Source organism: Asparagus officinalis, chromosome 5 (genome assembly GCF_001876935.1).
Source record: "Asparagus officinalis chromosome 5, Aspof.V1, whole genome shotgun sequence".
NCBI classification, from domain to species: domain Eukaryota; kingdom Viridiplantae; phylum Streptophyta; class Magnoliopsida; order Asparagales; family Asparagaceae; genus Asparagus; species Asparagus officinalis.
Window position 1 is genome coordinate 18,519,937 of NC_033798.1, and position 22,524 is coordinate 18,542,460.

At 36.2% G+C, this 22,524-nt stretch overlaps 1 protein-coding gene across 1 annotated transcript; it reads left to right on the forward strand.

The window, feature by feature from the left end:
* LOC109842814 (serine/threonine-protein kinase HT1-like) lies at positions 1,455 to 19,878 on the forward strand. Its single transcript, XM_020411711.1, is given in 3 exon segments — positions 1,455 to 1,783; positions 1,785 to 2,515; positions 19,347 to 19,878. Coding segments are annotated over 3 exon segments (1,269 nt in total). The 5' UTR covers positions 1,455 to 1,585; the 3' UTR covers positions 19,687 to 19,878.

Genomic DNA, 22,524 nt, shown 5'->3' on the forward strand with positions numbered 1-22,524 from the left:
TTTTTTTTTGAGGAAATGGATGGAAAGGAAGGTTTAATGAGATGAGATGAGTTGTCACAATATTATTGGATGATGTGTGTGATTTTTAAAAATGAGATAAGATGAGATGTGATGAGTTGGATGATGTGACACATTTCTTGTGTTTGGTTTATTTTTAAAGGTAAGAAAGGAGATGAAATGAGATGAGTTGGAGGATAAAAATAATATTTTATTAGATGTTGTGGGTGAATTTTAGGGATGGAAATGAATAAAAATATTATTTTATTGATTTCCTTGTACCGATTTCCCTTTTTTGGATTTTAGGAAACCAACCAAACAGCCCCTAAGTGTAATTTCCACCAAATTTCTATTCAAAACACCCGCCAAATTTCAGGAATTGAACTGAAAACAAAAGTATCCAAATAAGGGACAAATTTTCAAAACCAACCCCTTTCATTATTTATTTTCAAAAGACGACCGCTTTTGCAAAAAATTTCAAAAACCAAGCTGAAACCAGATCGATTTTTGAAAATTTTTATCCGAAACTTCACGGGAGTTGAACTCCCGTGAAGTTTAGTAAAACTACTAAATTTCACGGGAGTTGAACTCCCGTGAAGTTTCGTAGTTCAATTTTTTTTGAACTGCGAAACTTCACGGGAGTTCAACTCCCGTGAAGTTTAGCAGTTTTACTAAACTTGACGGGAGTTCAACACCCGTGAAGTTTCCAAAGTTTTTTCACAAAAACCCACCTGGTTTCAGCGCCAAGGCTGAAACCAGGTCGGTTTTTGCAATTAAGTTTGAAAGGGGTTGTTTTCTGAGATTAAATTTCTAAATAGGTTGGTTTTGAAAATTTGTCCATCCAAATAAGCCATGACCTACACTGTAACCTGAGGTGGATTTAGGTTCATAGGTTAGAATACAATTACACCCCTATAAATTAAAAAAGTGCATACAAGTCCTTATAATATTGACAATCTACACCCCCATAAAATGTTAAATTCGCACCCCAATCCATCGAAAAGCACTAATTTCGTAATAAATTGAATTCGCCCGTCTAAAGCGTACCGAGTGTTTTCCCATTAGACACTATGGTTTTATAATATTAAATTATTATTTCAAATAAATAAATAATCATTGCCCACGTCCAAAGAAAAATTTTCAGGGTCCGCCGTTGAAAGTAACTGTTATGGGGTTCACAAAGCTTCATATTCTGAAAGGGTGATATACATATACCTAACATATCATTACTTAAACGTGAGGGGTTTACATGCATACAGCAAAAAGGGGGGGGGGGAAATTCACAGGCTGGCGACACGTGCTGAGCAGATAATTATTACAGCGTAAACGGAAAACTAAAAATCTTTCATCAGGGAAAAAAAAGGGAAAGTTTGACGGCGAAAAGAAACGAGAAAAACGACGACTCTCTCTCCCCTCAAACCTCTACTGGTCGTTCCTTAACGCCCCCCCCCCCCCACGCCAACCCCACCCCCTTCAAACCGTGTTGTTGAGCTCAACTTCATCGAATCTCGCGTCTAAGTTTCAGATGTGACCTCCACCTTGAAAATTTCCCCAAATCAAGAACATCAAACCCTAGAAAGAGACGATCATGGACCTCAACAAGTTCTCCATCGGCCACAACAACAACAAAAATCCACCACAACTTCTTCGACCTCGGTACCTCAAGCTCGGCATCGGCGGCGGCGGCGCGGGCGGCGATGGGGACAGCACAGCGGCGGCGGCATGGGGTCCATCGCAATGGAGACCGACGACTGCAGCGTCCGTCGATTCCAACTCCAGACAAAGCTCCCTAAACCAACTCCCAAACTCGATTCCTCCATCACCCGGGCCTCAAACCCTTCGATCTCTCCGAGGGTTCGACTCAACACAGCAAGAACGGGCCCAGGCCCAACCGGAGAATCCCGCACGCTTTGAAAGACGACATCTTGGCCCAGATGTTGATGGACCCAAGTCAAACTACCATCTCCCTCGGCCCGAGCTACGATCACTGGGACATTGATCTTCGAAAGCTCAACATGGGGGTTGCTTTTGCACAGGGAGCATTTGGGAAGCTCTACCGTGGGACCTATAACAGCGAGGATGTGGCAATTAAGCTTTTGGAGCGACCGGAGAATGATTTGGAGCGAGCTCAGTTGATGGAGCAGCAGTTCGCTCAGGAGGTAATGATGCTCGCAAACTTGAAGCACCCAAACATCGTTAGGTTCATTGGTGCTTGCAGGAAGCCGATGGTTTGGTGCATTGTGACCGAGTATGCGAAGGGCGGTTCTGTGAGGCAGTTTCTTATGAAGAGGCAGCACAGGACGATTCCAGCGAGGGTTGCAGTGAAGCAGGCTTTGGATGTTGCTAGAGGGATGGAATATGTGCATGGACTCGGGTTCATTCATAGGGATCTAAAGTCGGATAATTTGCTTATTTTTGGGGATAAGTCGATTAAGATTGCGGACTTTGGGGTGGCTAGGATTGAGGTGAAGACGGAAGGGATGACACCGGAAACCGGGACGTATCGCTGGATGGCCCCGTAAGTTTTTGCTCCTCTCTGTTGGATACTTATTTATTGTTAAGAAAGTGATATTCTTTTCTATTTATCTGTTGACTGCTTTCAGTTGGATATATTTCCATTTATCTGTTTATATCTTTATTTATTTGTCATGCACAAAGCTTCACAGGTAAAGTTGCTAATTCTGTTTATATGCAAAACTCTTTTTGAAGGGCTTGCTCATTGGCTCACAAATTTCTTGTGTTATATAGTATTTCTCATATTTGACGAAGCATAAGTTTTCTTGGACAGACTCCCTTGTTATGCTGTTATGCACGTTCACATTTAGGAGTTTCGAAATGATTGATAGTTATTAAGTAAATTTATATGATGTATATCCATATAGCAGATTGTAATAGCAATTAGCTAGAAGTAATAATTATATTGAATTGTCGCCTTTCCTGTTATCTTCCAAGGCCCCTTGGTCATGGGAATATGAATTGTAGATTTAACTTAGACCCCTTGTAGCATCACCTAATTGCGAATAGACCCCTTGGAGTTCTATTTGTGCAGATAGACACCCCTGAGTGATTTTTGTCTCTTAAAATCGTCAAAAAGGTTTTTAGGAGGCGCATAAAACCCCTATAGTTCTGTTGGTGGGGATAGACTCCAAATTGATAAACTTTTTAGACCTTAAAAGAGTTGAAGAAGTTCACTAAGGGGGTGAATTCGCACTTGGGCCAATGCTACGGGGTCTATTTGTGCAGATAGAACTACAAGGGGTCTACTCGCAATTGAGTGATACTAAGGGGGGTCTATTTGCAATTAACCCTTTAACTTATTATGTATACATTATGGTTTATAATTTTGATGGTATTTTTATCTCTATTACTACATATGCATAACATTTGGAGACAGCAGAAGCATGGTCTGTTACTGCTCACATGCTTGTGCTATCGCCACATCAAAATTCGCAATTTTGATCGAATTGATCCCTAAAGGTAAGAGACTAAGTGTCCAACTCCAAATTCATATGGGTGAACCCCAACCCACGGACATACATTCCCTTGGCGACATCCAACACTTGCTTCATCATGACCGTTATCAGCATCGTCCTGTGCTGTGTGTTCGTGAGAAAAGGCCTCATCAACCTACCCTTTTCATGTATAATAATGCACCAAACCATTTGTTTCCTGCACGTTTCAATTAATCTAGCAATGTGGAGTTGCTTCAACTTTTGCCAGCATCATTACCTCTTGAGCAACTGGTGCTCCATTAATTGGGCTCGTTCCAAGTCGTTAAGAATAGTGCAAGTATGTAGGTGACATGTATTTCATTTATGTCTAAGCACCTCATTTCATCCTCTTGATTGCTAGAGCTTTGTGATCAAATAATTGAGATTGTTAAGACTTTGAGATGTGAAGTTGGTAGTTTATGGTATACTAACGTGCCTTGTCAGTTGGTTGAGTTAAGGGTGCAAAGCAGAAGATATTGATCGAATAGTGGTTTAACCATATTTGTCTGCTATTTGGGTATATATGGTTGATGGATACATATGCAGATATTGCCTGGATTTTGGATGTTAACTTGTGTATACATATTTAATGGGAACACAAATTTGAATTCGGATCAAATCTAGGTAGTATTCGGATATTATTGGATATAAGTGAAGTTTAAAAGGAAAAATGTATTCAACCTTCAAACTCCATGAGTCCACATATATAGTAGTGAATAAAGATCCGTATGTTATATTATATAACATTAAATAGACTGACAATATATGGAATGATGTTTTTTTTCAAAATGCGATGGTAGAATTGTCTTCAAATCAAAATTTTGTATGTTCAACCTAGTCTAATGGCATTCAACTAAGTTTTATCATCTTGATTTTAACCTTTATGTATTAAGCATTTTATGTTTCTAAGGGTGTGAGAACGTAAGCTTAATCCGGCCTTGAGATGTTTAAGCTCTGCTTCAAATAATTCCAAGTTGTTCAGAGCAAAAGCTCTTTTTTTGAGCCAGGATCTCATAGTTAACTTCATCTTATTTAACTGAGTTATGCACAAGCTACTCATTAAGATTCTTCTAAATTCTTCTGAATATGACAACTTCTAATTTTCAAAAACCCATCTAATAAAGTAACAATTTAACAGTTCAAAGCCGTACATAAGTACTGAACAAGGTTGATCTAACCAAGTAGATAATTAATAACCTACGCAGTGTGTTGACTGGTTGTAGCACAATTTGGAGATAGAGTGATGTACTTGCACTGCCTTTGCTCATCTACTGATTGATCAAATTTCAAATTGTCAAAACATCATCTATTGTGTCAAATTCTTGCCCCTTTTTTGGCCTCAACTCATCTGATACTTGAGGAGTATATATCAAATCATCGTCGTCCAAGTTTAATTCATTAGCTACATTTTGACAGCTAGACCCTACTCCAATGTCCAAGTTTTCCATGTCTCACAACAGATTCGATACCTGCGACCAACATATATGGCAACTGTTTTAAGTTAACAAAACTTTACAAAAGCCCCTACTTCAATACATAACTATTAATGAAGGTTGATGTCTACTTAATTATGATTAACAATTTTAATAAATGTTAACTGATTGTTTCTGTGGAGTACTAAATAACAGACTCAATGAAGCATACAAATTCAGGGACGAGAATTAAACCAACCAAGATTCAAAATAGCAGAGTTGCATACAAGTTCACAGACACCAGCCAGTACAACAACGATTGTGACTTGAGCTTCTTCTAGGCACGCACATATTCGCCTTGTTCAAGCGTGGCACAAGTACTATTTTGAGATCCACTGCTCAACTGACAGTGAAACCTAAGTTAGTTTATTCACCAATAGAGTTCATTTAGTTGAACAATGGATTAAAAAAAGGGGCTATTACAAACACCTTCATCTGATTTACCGCTCTGGACTAGACTGTCCTGGGATGAAGTTGAAGCGGTGAAGGGCATCAAATCAATTGGAAGGTCTTAGGCCTTGGTCACAGCTTGGTTTCCTAAACAGACCACCTGTCTTGGTTTCCTAAACAGACCACCTGTCTTGGTTTCCTAAATAGACCACCGATTTGATGTAATCAAAACACAAAGAAGATAAAAAAGATGAGGAAAAGGAAGGAAATGCAAATAACTGTGGACTAATTTAGAAATCATCTTCCTATGCCTCCTCTCTCATCTGTAGATGCGGGGATTCAATCTCCAAATTGTACAATATCTTTATTAGTTGGAGAAGTTGAAACATTAACTCTCTAAAACATGTATATCTGTGTGTGCTTGCATCCGTTGACTCGTGTGTGCGCTGAGGAGCAATCCCTTAACAACTAACACTTAAAAAGCATCAGACAATTGGCTCGTGCTATGCAATAGTGATATATATATATATACTGTGTGTGCGCTCGCATTTAAAAAGTGTCAAACAAGTGTTCAGTCTCGTGCTATGCACTAGGAATACCCCTCAGCTAAAGCGTGATAAAGCATCAAGTGTATAGGTTATAGAGCTGTTGGACAGATAATGAGGTAATTGTCCATGACAACACAATTATGATCGTAATAAGTGCTTAGTCTTGTCTTGACAACACTTAAAAAGCATCAAACAAGTGCTTAGTATCGTGCCATGTACTAGGAAAACCACTCAACTAAAGCGTGATAAAGCATCAAGTGTCTAGGTTATAAAGCGGTTGACAGAATATAAGGTAATCATCCTGGACAACACAATTATGAACATACGATGATGTATTGCATATTCTATTAGCTGACTAAATTTGTCGATTGACTAATGTTAACACTAGTACTCTCTTCTGCGCGGTGGAAAAAAGCTAGCGCTTCTAAACACACAAATAATAGCAAGAAGAGTATAGCTATGAATGAGTATATTAATAGAGGGTTGTCAATTTACCAAAGCACAAATCAACCACTCAAATATGGAATGATTCAATTTACGCTTTAGCTTGTTTTGGCCCTTCAAGATGAATTCAATTTAATGTAGAAAACTATATCATACTCGTCTAGATGTCTGTCCAATGAATCCTATTATTCCATTATTCTTTAGGATTCATATCATGTTGACCCAATTAAGTTTTATACTGGTTGTCAGCTAGCTAACCAATCCTCCTATTTTATCCTGGACCCTAGCTTGGGACAAACAATAGAAAGAATGATTAAACTGCTTGACCAGAAGAGAGGAACTTTGTATCTACCAAGTATGATCATTTAGTTCATAGCATGTCTCTCTTGCTCATAGGTATTATATTTATGAATTTGGCACAAATACATAAATGATTGATTTCGATAGGCAATTGATCATGAAACTTGGTTCACTTTCCTTTTCAACTTGTTGCACTCCTTATCCCTCCATTTTGATGGTGAACTTAACATTAATGATGAAGTTGCTTATAATCAACCTCTTAGTAGTTTTACATTATTTGATGGATTAGGGGATAGTACCCGTAAGGTGGAACGACTTCATCTTAGGAAATCACTGTGACACCCACACTTTAGTCCCACATGGACTAGTGTGAAGAAATATTAGTGGCTTAAATAGAGAAGCCCAAGACCCAAAAATAACTAGTGCTAGTATTTTAACAATGGACTTTAGCCAACATCGAGTTGCTCTCGGTGGGTCCCATGCCTTGCACGTGCCAACGGGCCCATGGGCCATGGACGTGACAAACACAAAGGATGGTGAAAACTTCTTTTAGGATTAAAATGGTAAGTTAGTAGAAATTTTCTTATAGCGTTCTCTATAAAAGTCAGATTAATAGTTAATAAATCCTAATTGATTTAAGAAGATTTTCGAATTTAATTATGTCAAATGACCCTTCCACTACACAAAACTCTAAACTTAGAGTGCCGACCGAGGGTTATAATTTTATATTCTAACATGTCTCCATAGGTTGAGGGCTCTTTTATGGGCTGAAGCCTGAACTCGTAGAGCAATATCTTTTTTAAATGTGCTCTAGAAATTTGTGACCAGTTACATTCGGACCCGGTTTGTTTTGATACCATGTCAAATGACCCTGCCACTATGCTAAAACTCCAAAGTTATCGTGAAGGCTGAGAGTTATAATTGTTTGGAAAAATAAACATAAAAAACAAATCCAAAGTTATATAGAACAAACCATACAGGAATGAAAGAAAAGAGCAAAAAGATAGAAACATCATATTAAAACACTTCAAGTTTGAAATACTTCACCGAAGTACCGAATCGTCCTCTTAACAGAGGACTAGCCTTGAAGAAACTATGTCTCACATACGGTAGCGTTGGGTCTGCACAGTACTTTCGAGGATGAGACAGCTGTAGTCCAAAGAAGCGTTCTCTTTTTGTGAACACCACGACTACTTCAGTTTGTCAGAACCTCCAATACTTAACAGCTTATAGAATTATTGAAAAAAAAGAAGACAGTAGATTTCGTTTTTCTGTGTTTTCAAAATGATCAGAAGAAGCCCTTTTATAAGGTTCATGAGAAACAAATATTTAAATTCCAGTTATTGCAATGTTTGTAATATCTGCAATAAAATCTATTCAATTCTTGTAACATTTGTAACGTATGAAACGTTTAGCTGGTTTTAAGTGAGCACGTGCAAAACGTTTAAGCTCGTTTAAAGACAGCACGTGCAAAAAGAGCACTCGCCAGCACACGCACCGGCCACGCGCCCGGACCACACACCCGAACTGCATACCCGAACCCGCGCACACGAGCCCGCACGCACGAGCCCGCTCGCACGTCCCGCTCGCACGTCCCGCCCGCTTATATACCAAAACAAGTGTATAATATTAACAACTTTGTTATACCATATATAACACGTGTTAATTTGAACCAACTAAAATGTATTTAATTAGCCAATGTGGGACTAAAACTCACATACTACTTATTAAACACATTTTAATTTTTATCTATGGAATCTAATCATTAAATGATATCTTTCCATAAAAATCCTCTAAGATTCATTTATTTTAACAATCCCTCATAATTCCATAGCTGACAGTAATTAAGATTATACATATCATGCTTTCAGAGAAGGTATCTTCCGATTTGAACCTTTCCTATAGTTATCTAATTTTATTACCACAGGCACGAAGTGAAACTAAATCTTGAACATTATTTGATGTGGTGATATTCATTAGTAACAACACGATATACGCTATAGAAGCAATCTTTAGGTTATAGAAGCAATCTTTAGGTTTGACGCATTATGACCACGCATCCTTATCCTTTTCATGAACAATTTCGAGGAATAACCTCCTTCCTCTAATTGCGTCCACACAATTATGTTCATATAGTTGGGCATCTCTAGGGATGCATTGTTTGCATCTCGTCTTAAAGACTTGATCCCATTTAGAGTCGAAACACGCTTATTATACTTGCAGTTATCAACACCTTCCAGGTATACATGATGAGAGACTCAGATACAAAGTATCAATCTATGATTAGGTGTTTAACTCACTCAACAGTTTGTTATTAGCACATTGAACCTACTTTGTGGGATCTCCACTCAGATAGGTTAGGTTGCTACTGTCGATGAGTTAGATAAGGGTTTCAGTCCCATCATCAATCTGGATTTAAGAACTAGTGACAACTCTAGTCCTTTTGTAAAGAGATCTGCTATGTTGTCCTTGAACCTGACAAAGTCCACAGCAATTACGCATTCATCAATAAACTTCTTCACAGTCTTTATCCGTATTTGGATATGACCTTGAGTTTTGCGGTTATACTTTGAACTTTTAATTCTTGCAATTGTGGTCATATTGTCACAATGCACAGAGCAGGGCTTGTTGATCATGAGCAATTCGGACATAAGTTCCTTAAGCCATTTAGCTTCTAAACCAGTAGTGTCCAAAGCGTAAAGTTCTGCCTTAAACGTAGACCGAGACAAAATGGTCTGTTTGACAGATCTGCAGGCGACAATGCTGCCACCCAAGGTAAATACATACATTGTACAACTATTGCTATCTGAACCCATAGCAATCCAGCTAGCATTATTGTATCCCTCCATAACGGGAGGGAATCTATAGTAATGCAGTGCAAGGAAAACAGTTCCCTTCAGATACCGAAGTATCCTATCCAAGGCCTCTCAATGAGTCATATTTGGACAGCTAGTGTATCTACTTAATTTAGGAACCGAGTAAGATATATCCAGTCTCAAACAATTTGCAAAATACATTAAGCTTTCAATGATCTGAGAATATCTCAATTGAGATACAAAGACTCCACTTACATTCTTATCGAGAGTTACTGAATGATTATATAGAGTTTTGACGGGTTTGTAATTCTTACAGCTAAATTTCTCAATAACCTTCCCAATATAGTGAAATTGAGAAATAACTATATCCTCAACTGATCTTATCAGTTTTAGGTCAAGAATCACGTCAGCAACTCCCATGCAAGGTTTTAAATGTCGGATATCGGGTTCATGTCGGATGGCTAAAATCCACGTCGGATGGCGAAAATCGGGGATATATCGGGGGACATTAACTAAATATCAGATTGTCATATCGGGTAGTGCGCATATGTCAATATCATGTCCTAAATGTAACCTAAGCATTCATAAATTCAATATAAGCATACTTTAGAAATTCTCTAGACTAAACATATAAAAAAGTAAATAATATATGGATTTGGGTTCATAAATTCTTTCCATCGGGTTCATAAAAAACTCTTAAACATGAGAACGGGTTAAACGAGTTTGGATATTTATCACTAAACCCAAACCCGATAACAAAAAACAGATCTAAAAAAAAGTATCATATCGGCCGATTTTTCAAAGCTAAAAAATAGGCTGATATGCCTGATATGACCCTGATATTTCCGATTTGGCTCTGAAAACCGACATACGAGTTGAAAACATCCATGTCGTGTCGGTCAAGCCCTCAAACCGATATGTCGGTCGACATGTCGGATATGTCGGTCAACATGTCGGATATGTCGGCCGACATTTAAAACCTTACTCTCATGTCCTTCATTTCAAACTTACTACTCAAGAATGATTTAGTCTCATTGATTATCCCAATGTTAGATCTAAACAATAGAATATCAACATAAATGCATAGAAGAATACAAGAATCACCTCTTACTTTGCTATAAATGCACTCATCAGACTTAATCATTTTGAAACCAAAATCAATGATAGTTGTATCAAACCTCTTATGTCATTGTTTAGGGGCTTGTTTAAATCCATAAAGAGACTTTACAAGTTTACATACTTTCCTTTTATTTTCAGGTGCTATAAATTCCTCAGGCTGATCCATACAAATCTCTTCTTCAAGAAAATCATGAAAAAAAAGCATTTTTTACATCCATCTAGTGGATTGTAACATCATATATATAAGCCAATGCTATAAGCATTCTGATTGTAGTCATTCGGGCAACTGGAGAGTATGTGTCAAAGAAATTAATTCCTTCAATTTGTTTGAACCCCTTAGCAACAAGTCTGGCCTTAAATTTTTCTACGGTTCCATCTGGTTTTATTTTTCTTTTAAAAATCCATTTAGACCCAATTGTCTTGCATCCAGGAGAAAAATCAACTAATTCCCATGTCTCATTAGAGACAATAGAATCCACTTCACTTTTGACAGCTTCTATTGTTTAGCCTCTTTCGAGGCCATAGCGGATCTGTAGGAAATAGGATCCTCCTTGATATTGTAAGTGATAAATTCACTTCCAAAATCCTTGACGATTCTAGCTCTCTTACTTCTTCTAGGTTCATCTAAATCATCTGATCTTTTAGATTCAGATTTAGAACTATCTGCCCTCACATTTGTCATCCTTTCCACATGATCAGGAATGAAAGTTAAGACAGATACTAGATTTTCATTAGAAATATTTTGAGGCATTCCAGTTTTCATAGGGAAAACATTCTCAAAAAATATTACATCACGAAATTCAATAATTGTATTAACATCTATGCTTGGGATTTCAGATTTGGTCACTAAGAATCTCAAAGCATAGATGTTTTCTACATAACCCAAAAAGATAGAGTCAACTGTTTTAGGATCTAGCTTCTTCCTCTTGTGTTCTGGGATTAGCACTTTTGCTAGACACCTCCACACTTTAAGGTATTTCAAGCTTATCTTTCGACCTCTCCAAAGTTCAAATAAACTATTTTTTAATGTTTCTGAGGGACTCTATTCAAAATATAACAAGCCGTATTTAAAGTCTCTCCCTACATATATTTAGGAAGTCTTGAACTTTCAAGTAGACTATTAATCATATCTTTTAAGATTCTATTTTTTCGTTCAGCTACACTGTTAGACTGATGAGAATTAGAAGCAGTTTCCTCATGCGCTATGCCAAAAAAATTAACATAGAAGAGTAAACTCATTTGATGTATATTCTCCTCTATCAGATCTTAACCTTTTAAGTTTCTTGCCAATTTGAGTTCCAGCTTCATTTTTAAAAATGATAAATTTTTCTTGAACCTCATATTTAGTTTTAAGCAAGTAAACATAACAATATTTGCTATAGTCATCTATAAATGTGATAAAATATTTCTTCATGTCTTTAGTTAAAACACCATTAAAGTCACAAATGTCAGTATGAACTAAATCAAGCAACTCAGAGTTTCTATCAACCGATTGAAAAGGTTTCCTTGTTTGTTTAGTTGTTGCACATACTTGACATTTCTTACTATGATCTAAAGAGTGTTATGGAATCATATTAAGATTCATCATTCTTTTTACAGAATTAAAATTAATATGACCAAGACGTTTGTGTCAAATATCAGATGATTCATTATTGTTACTAACAGGATAATCAGAAACAGAATTTTTATTTATTTCAAACTAAGAACATGTTCTGCTCTAACCTTATAGATTCCATCAGAATCATAGCCTTTAAAGATAAAAGATCCTGCATATAACATAACTACTTTATTACATTTAAAAAAAAGCTCATAATCCTCCCTAATTAAACATGAACAATTGATAATATTGTGTCAAACATCAGGAACATGATGCACCATGTTTAATGATAGAACTCACCCTAAAGGAAACTTCAAATCCACTCGTCCATATCCTAACACTTTAAATGCAGTTTGGTTCCCCATCTTCACAATATTTTCATTTGTAGGCTGGTAAGACACAAACATCAATTTGTCACCTCAAATGTGTACGTTTGCACCAGTGTATACCAACCATTCATTTGGTTCATAAATATTTAGTAATTCAGGGTTAATAGAAACATGCTCCTCTATGGACCCAGTAGGCTCACTCAACCATGTTAACCTGAGGCACACTAGTGGATCCTGGATTGACTTTAGCTTTCTTTATAAGACAAGCTTTAGCCCAATGTCCAGCCTGTCCACAATTCCAACATGGTTTGTTTGCTTTTGGTTTCTTTTGAATCTTAGATTTAGCTTTGATTTTTTTCATCAGGTTTGCTATTAGGTTTGTTTTTAAGCTTTTTCCCAGAAGTTATCACATTTGCTTTAGGTTGGTGCTTAACAGACACAACATGTTTCTGATTCTTATGCTTTTCCTCAATAGCTATGGCAATCATCAAGTCATTAAGATTTATTTTTTCCTTACGATGCTTGAGAGACATTCTAAAAGCCCCTTAAGAATTAGGAAATTTCTCGATGATTGCTATAACTTGAAATTTTTCAGGAAGCTCCATTTTAGCTTCTCGAAGAGATGAAGAATGAAGAGAAGTTCATGTGCTTGTTCTGTTGCAAATTTACCCTCGACCATTTGAAACCATTTGAAACTTTAAGAACTTAGACACATAATATTTTCAAGACCGAGGTTTGTAGTATTATATTTTCTATCTAGTTCATCCTATAATGTCTTTGCAATGGCGAAGAAGAACAATAGACATCGAAGAGCACGTTGGACAGAGCCAACAAAATGCATCCTCTGGCTATTTGGTCCTTCTCCGTCCACTGTGTAATTTTATCTACACTATTAGGATCTTTTTCATCTAGTTTTGGGTATTCTAGTTAATATCATTGTCAATAGCCCCTTAGTCGTCAGCCAGATCTTCATACGTTATTAACGTTTGAAGAACTAACCAGCGAACTTTTCAGGCATTCCAGACATGTTCATTTTAGTGGCATATGAACCAACTCCAGAAACAGATAACATAACTTCAATTAAAAAAGTTTCTTCAAGATTGTTGGGAAAAATTAACATAAAAACAGATCCAAAGTTGTACAGAACAAACCATACAAGAATGAAAAAATAGAGCAAAAAGTTAGAAAAATCATTTTGAAATATTTTACAAAAGTGCTGAATCATCCTCTTAACAAAGGACTGGCCTTGAAGAAACTATGCACCACCTACGGTAGCGTTGGGTCTGCACAGTACTTTTGAGGATGAGACAGTTGTAGTCCAAATAAACGCTCTCTTCTTGTGAACACCACAACTACTTCTTCAGTTTGTCAGAACCTCCAATACCTAACAGCTTATAGAATTATTTAAAAAAAAGACAGGAGATTTTGTTTTTCTGTGTTTTTCAAAATGATCAGAAGAAGCCCTTTTATAAGGTTTATGGGAGACAAAGATTTGAATTTAAGTTATTACAATGTTTGTAACGTCTGTAATAAAAACAGATCAAAAGTTGTACGGAACAAACCATACATGAATGAAAAAAACAGAGCAAAAAGTTAGAAACTTCATTTTGAAATATTTTACAAAAGTACCGAATCGCCCTCTTAACAAAGGACTGGCCTTGAAGAAACTATGCCCCACCTACGATAGCGTTGGGTCTGTACAGTACTTCCGAGGATTAGACAGCTACAGTCCAAAGAAACGCTCTCTTCTTGTGAGCACTACAACTATTTCAGTTTGTCAGAACCTCCAATACTTAACAGCTTATAGAATTATTAAAAAAAAAGACAGGAGATTTCGTTTTTCTGTGTTTTTCAAAATGATCAGAAGAAGCCCTTTTATAAGGTTCATGGGAGACAGATTTGAATTTCAGTTATTGCAATATTTGTAACGTCTGCAATAAAATCTATTCAATCCTTATAACGTTTGTAACGTACGAAACGTTCAACTGGTTTTAAGTGAGCACATGCAAAACGTTTAAGCTCGTTTAAAGAAAGCACGTGCAAAAAGAGCACGTGTCAAAACACGCACTTGGACCGCACACCCAGACCGTACGCACACGAGCCCGCGCACACTGTCCCGCTCGCACGTGCCCACTCGCTTGGTCGCACGCTCACTTATATACCAGCACAAGTGTATAATACTAACACCTTTGTTATACCATATATAACATGTGTGTTAATTTAAAACAACTAAAATGTATTTAATTAACCAATGTGGGACTAAAACTCACATACTACTTATTATAAATACATTTTAATTTTCATCTATGGAATCCAATCATTAAATGATATCTTTCCATAAAAATCCACTAAGATTCATTTATTTCAACAATAATTGTATACCCTAACGAGTTATTTGGAAAGTTTTATTTAGTACGATTGGAATTTTTCCTTAATAGGAATAGTTCTTGGTAATTAAGTTTTGTAAGTCTATGAAAGACTAGTTATCTTCAATAAAGGGTATGATGAAAATGTTATGAAATAATTATGATCACTATAGGTTATGTGATTTAATTTTGAGTGTTAACTCCAACTTTTGTAGGTGTGAGATTTTAATTGGCTTAAAGTCATTGATTCTGATGTAAGATCGAAATCTTTTTTTTTCCTTTATTGTTTTTGTTTCTTCTTTTATGTTTTCCCTATTTCACTATCAACCTAGTTTATAAAAGGCATTTAAACGAGTCCAGATCCTCTCAGAACCGGTTGTGTAGAGTTTTTTATGTGGAACCAGTAAGGGAATGCCAAGTGTCCACGTGAAGCAAACTGAAATTGTCAAATGCGGAAAGAATTCCCAGCCCTTGAAGCGTAATCAATTAATGTTAATCGTAGGTAATTATAATTATAACCAGTTCCACTAAATATTCCATGTGAATAGCTAAATCTTTCAATCACAAGGAATGTGAAAGGCCTTTTTAATTTAAAAAAACATAGATATTATCTTTCTGTTGATAGTGCCACACCTAGAGTAAAATTGAAAGCTTATAATGAAGTAAGTGTTCAAGATTATGATGAAGTATTAAAAAACAAATTAAAGTCTGGCCAAATGAAATTTCTTATGTTATTTCACTAGTATAGTTGGACGCTTCATGGTAAATGCGGAGGGAAATGCCCAATAACATGAAAACCTATGTGAAAAATAAAAAAGGTTAACTGCAAACATAACCTCAGTAGTATCAACTAATTGCAAAAAGATCTCAATAGTTCTATTTGTTGTGAAGAGACCCCTTATAGTTCTACTTGTTGCAATAGACCACCTGAATGAATATTTTTTACTCTTAAAATCATTACAAATATTGCAAGGGGCGGATAGACCCCTTATAGTTTTGTTGGTAATGATAAACACCTAATTGCTTTAAAAATTATACTTTTAAATGGGTCGAAAGAGTTCACTAAGGGAGTGTACTCACAATTGGGCCAATACTACGATGACTATATTCACAATAAGTAGAACTATAGAGTGTTCATTCACAATGAATAGAATTGCATGGGATCTCTTTGCAATTAAATGATACTATACGGGGCTCTGTTCGCAATTAACTCAATAAAAAAAGTGTATGTGACGTAGGGGATGCATTTGTATTTATGATCCTTCAATTAAGCAGATGCAAATAATTTAAATGTAAACGATAAGCAACTAGCAATTCTATGATAACACAAACTTTAAACTGATGATGAGCGACAAAAGAAGATTATTAAATTAATATTATAAGTTCCTATTATCTTGAAGGAAAAAAAAAGAGCTCATGAGCAAAGCAAAAACTAAATATTTGAACTATCATCATTCACGTTTTCAACAATAATGCTGCGTTTCGATGGGGTGTAAAGAGGGGGAAGGGAAGAGAATTTTAAGTTTAACTTCATTTGGGAGTTTTATTGGGAGGGTAAGGAGGAAAAAGGAAGGAGAAGTTTTCATAAAAACTTCTATGGTTTCTTTTACCCCCAATTTGGGCGGTAACGGAGGGAAAGGGAAGGAAAGTAAAATTTCATAATAAAAGAGACATCTTGACTCTATCATAATGAATCAATGGCTCAGATTTATTTACTTCTCTTCCATTGCCATAATTAAAAGTCTTCAACAACATAATTTCACTTCCATTCCACTTACAAAACTCCCAAACAAGATGTTACATTTTCCCTCCTTTTCCTTAACTTTTCTTCCCCTATCTTAATTTTCCTTGAACTCCTAAACATAGCATAAGTCCAAATAAGAATGGTGTTCTTCCTTATTAATGGCGTGGTGTTTCACAAAGATTTGTTATTCGCACGGACTTTTAATTGAATGATATATAATCAATAGTTTTAATTTAATTACTGTTTGAGGTTCAAAACTCTTTCCGCGCTTGGCGATTTTGGTTTGCTTCACGTGGACACTCAGCATTCCCTTATTGGTTCAGCATAAAAACTCTATACGACCGATTGAGAGGATCCAGACTCCATTTAAACATGTGAAATCATAGTGGGCAAGATTTATTTATTGGACACAAAAGTTAGCAAATAAAAACAAGCCTATGTGCATGCACACATTTGGAAATAATGGGTATGAGATGGCGACTCATTTTTCTAAATGTGCTACCTAGAAATAGCTAGTGATGCAGCCTATTTTGCTTGTCACATCAAAGGTGTGGATCTCACCACTTTATCTCTTGGTAGCTCATTTTGCTAACCACCTCATAACCATCCAAATATACGCGGAGGGACCTATGTGTGTGTTGATGTTTACGAGGTGGTTAGCAAAATGAGCTATCAAGAAATAACGTGGTGAGGTCCACACCTTTTGATTCCGCACAAGAGGGGATGGATGGAGGGCGTGAAGGCGAGCAAGGGAGGGGTCCAACTTGTCACAATGATCTCACCGCTTTATCCCTTGATTGCTCATTTTATAAGGAGGTCTATTTGCAATTAACCCTTACATTAACTTGATTGTGACCACCAAACTTTCATGCATCTCACCTCACCATTTAGATTATTTATGCCAACAGTGACCTGCAGGTTAAGTCTTGTCTTTTTTAGGGCGACGCAATATGGTTTACAGGTTGAGCTTGTAACTATGGGAAGAGGATGATGACCCAATAATGACAGTAGCCTGACTGCAAAGATGTTGGTAGGCTGGTAGCAATGGGAAGGAATTCTGGGAGATTGTTGAAATAGGTTCAAGAAGTTAATATCTGCATGCAAATATAGGCAATTCCAAAACTATGATTCTATAAGCTGGTAGTGAATACCGTAACTCCAAGGAAGTCTGAATTAGGTGGAAAAGTAACAGATTGGCCAAAGATAGGGCTCTGGAAAGACCTTTTCTTCTCTCGATTGTGACCATAGAAATATAGCTTTAGCCCTTTATTTACAAAAAAGTTGTTCATTTAGGATATATGTATATAATTATATTGTTACTGGCATTTGCAGCATGCAACTCTTAACTTTGTGACTACATTTCTTTCATGTGTTTATGCTTTTACTGTGTCTTTTTGTACTTACTGATTTGACCATAGATTATGGGTCTTAGACTCTTAGGTCATCAGTAAGATCCTCTAGCAATACTTACTGGGAATGGAGGAAAATTTACAAAGACCAAGGAAAAATCAGTATCGTGTTCACTTCCAAGGATGTTCGGTTAGCTGTTCAACTGCTATTGACTTGTCAGATAAAATCACCTTGATATGACATTTCCTAGTCAAGGCTTGTTTTTCTACCATAAAGTTGCAGATAATGGACAAACATTGTTGTGACCCATACTTGACCCTTGTTTCTGCTACATATTTTTTCAAACTGCCGGGGACCTGAACCTGAATTAACCAAATGATAGTTGAGTGGCTTCAGCCTGAGATCAGCTGAAATCACGGAGTCAGGTTATCAAGTGAGTCAAGTTGTGAAGGGAGCCAAGTCATGTGAGATACAATGTTTTGTCTTGCCTAGCATCATCTTTCTATTAGAATATTGGTCCCCTGTTTGTCGATATCTCATCAATTTTCTGGAAGGCAAGGTTGCATCTTCCCTGATATTCGTCCTCCTATAAATAAAACATGCCTTTTTATGGGTTGTCCAGTGTGTGCATGCGATCATACCACAAATGCTGACAGACATGCAGCGAGAAATGTGCATACATATTCACACTTGAGGCATATGAAGCAAGAGAAAGAGAGGAGGTCGGGAATAACATGCACATTATGAACAGGCAGACATGCGGATATGCAAGGCATCATTTAACAACATGTTTGGTGAGATATTTACAGTTATTTAGGTGTTCAATCTAACGTTCTTCTCCATCTTTTAAATATATGTGTCAGTGGGCACTTGGTGCCAGACCCTTAGTCACTGGGTAGTTAATGATGAAGGAAATCATTTAGCTTCCCGTATTACTTGCGTGGTCTAAAGGAAGCATGAAAGGTTGCCTTTTTTGCAATTCATTCATGTAGTGCTGTTTTCTTTTGTTGTCTTAGCCTTCTTTGTGTTGGTATTTGCATCCACTTCTATCCCTCTTGTGTATAATAAATTTCAGTAAAATAAAATATACAATTAATCCCGAGTATTGAACCGTTAGCTATGACTCATACTTACCTCAGTTCATTGGGATGAATGGACAAGATGGAAAAAATAATAATTCTGCCAAAAATGGACAGTTTTGAGGCTTTCTCAACATGGTACATGTTTCAGACGCTTCCTTATCTAGAAAAACAAAATTGAGAAATATTCATGTTACTTGTAAGAATAACTTCTGCATTTTTAGTGCATTCATTTCTGTATACTTTCCTTTTATATTTCTATTTTATCTTCCATGAATTCGGAACCCCTTTTCTTTTATTTTAGGGAAATGATCCAACACCGACCCTACGACCAAAAAGTAGACGTTTACAGCTTTGGAATTGTCTTATGGGAGCTGATAACAGGAATGCTCCCGTTTCAAAACATGACAGCTGTCCAAGCAGCCTTCGCCGTGGTAAACAAAGGCGCTCGACCCAACATCCCAAATGACTGTCTCCCTGTACTACGAGATCTCATGACCCGCTGCTGGGATGCTAACCCTGATGTTCGCCCCTCCTTCACTGACATTGTCAGAACCCTTGAGTATGCGCAGGTGGAGATCGGAGCCACCGTGCGCAAAGCCCGGTTCCGGTGCTGCATGTCGGAACCGATGACGACTGATTGAAGAAGAAAGGTTGAAGTGAATAGTGAAAGAAGATAGAATGTATTTAGCACCTTATATAAGTTTGTTATGCATGTATGTTGTTGTTGTTGTTTGCGTTCTATAGATGGTTATATTTTAGGTTGTGGTTGTTTCATGCTATAGCAAATTCCATCTTTTTCTTTAAAATCGAAAAGTTTTCTTCCTTCTTGGCAATTATGTGAATTTTTGCTCTATTAAAGGTTTCAGATTCTGACAAGCCAGCTGATAAAGTGTTCTCTGCGGTTTTATCTTGACATTGATGGATTGACTTTGGAAAGTCCGAACAAATCTTACAGTTCTCTGCACTTACTGACTACTACAAGAAAGTTTGAAAGTGAAAAGCAAAATGAAGATGGAATGTATTTGAGGCCTTACCGAGCTAGTTGCTGTATTGGGATAAAAGTTTGTTCTGCATGTATGTTTCTTCTTTGTTTTCTATAGATGGTTACAGTTGTAGATTGCTCTTTCGTTTCTTTTCCTATTGTTTGGAATCATTCTCTAGCAAAATTTATCTTTTGCTTTAAAATTGGATGTTTTTTTTTTCCTCGGCACACGTTGGAGGTTTTCTCTATTAATTGCTACAGATTGCAACTTCTCAGGTTGAGCTTATATCCGTTCATGACAGTTGATAGGTAGATAGCCTGTTGTGTTAGGGAGTATTTGGGCTCGCCTGAGAGTTGATGCATTTTTAAATAGAGGCTGGGTATCAATTTTTAACCTAAAAGCTTAAATTACTAGATATTGGCTTTAATTTTAAACTCATTACTGTTTCTCATTTTTCAGTATGTTGGAAGCCTGAAAGCTCCACTTCCCTGCAGTTACTGACTTTCACAGTCTAAGGTAATGTCTTTAACTGTGCCCCAAACCTTATCTCATTGTTTATAATGTTGCTTTAGTTTCATAGCGTAGATATTTTACAAGAAGACTAAATTGCTCTTAAATGTCCTATAGTTTCATCAACCTTAACACTATACTTAAGTGAATTCTATTTTAAAACCGAGCAAATAAATGTCTAAAAATATTTAAATATTATAAATAAATGCCTCAAAGTTAAAAAGAATCAGTTTCTCTACATATTCAAGGACACCACATAACAAAGGGTACTAAAGTATAACTTTTAGAAACTTAGGACATTTAGGTGAGGCTATTTACAAACTGAGTGCACTTATATGCATTTACAAACTGAGACCATTTATATGCAACATTGGCAAACAAAATGGCACCAAAGTGCAACATTTAAAAACTTTAGATTTAGATCAGCTATCTATAATATTTAAATATTTTAGGGTTGTTATTTGCTCGATTTTAAAATAGATGTCACTTAAGTACAAAATTGATGAAATTATGGAGCAGTTAAGTGCAATGTAGCCTTACAAGAAGTGATTAGGAATGATACTATATATCTGCTGACTTAGGCTGTGATGGTGTCTTGCTAGATACCGCATGCTGAAAGTATGGAAAATCTTTTCGCTTCCCATCAAAGTTATTGTCAAATCACTTTCTCAGTAGCACTCGTCTGTTATTTATTGGACACTTGTGATGCATGAAATGAAAAAATAAGAAAAATGTGTAAACCAATGGAAGGTAGTAAAGTTAGCTTTGAAAATGTGATTATCTTATCAAAATTTTAAAAAAAAAAGATCATCAAAATTTAATGGATTATAATCTAAAAATAGATTACAATCCATTAAATTTATCAAACACTCCAGATTATAATAATTTATAAGGTAAGTGGATTATAATTCAAAATTAGCAAACATGCTCCTAATGGTTAAACTTGAAAGAAGTTATTCCATATATCATGTTCTTGAGACAGTTGATTGCCTACTCTATTGTTTAAAATATCAGAGTATGAAATAAGAGATTTATCAATATCCATCATATATGAATCATATATTATGGAGAAAAAGATTGGGTCTATTGCGGATAGACCTCATGTACTGTCCACGATGGATTTTGAATTTTGCTCAATTGGTGTTCCATATACTATGGGGCTGTTTGGTTTGTTTCTCATTTTATTGGGATACATCATTTAATGATAAAAAGTTATTTTTTGAGTTTTTCAAAGTTTTCCATGAAATTGATTGTTGTTGGTGTTTGATTCACACATATAAAAGATGGTGGGAAATTAACTTACACGTTTTCCCTTTATTTGGTTGGTAGCTAAAAAAGGGGGAAACTTTTGGTTGATTATTATACTTTTCTTGTATTTGGTTGGTATTGAAGTTCCCAGGGAAAAATGTATATGATCATCATTGTAAGTTTACCTCTCGCTAAAGACAATTTTATTTGTGATCGTTATGGGTGGTAACCTTACCAAAAGAAAAGCGCTAAAATAATATATGAAACATGTATATAACCGAATTCATCATAAGTACGTGTTTGATATGGAAAATCATATGAAACATGTAACAACATGATTGCTCATAACTTGTATGAACTACATACCTGAATTAGTAGAAAATTCATATTAAACCTGTAAAAAAACCTAATTCAACGTAACAATGCGTATAGGTATCAACATGAGTGCTCATAACTGTTATGAACTACGTACTTGTATTAGCAGAAAATATATCGGCCATATGTATGTGAAATTTATGGCCGAGGGCTTAGAATTTGGTTAATATCATCATTGTTAGTCATTCAATGCAATGTCAATAAGCATGTTGCTAATCTCAGTTATTTTAACACTCATCATTGCTGAAAATTATATAAGTCACCAAATAAAACCCATGAATAGAATATTAAATGACAACCAAATACTTTCATAACCCACACTAGAAAACCATCAAGTACAATGTAAAATGTAAATACATTGTA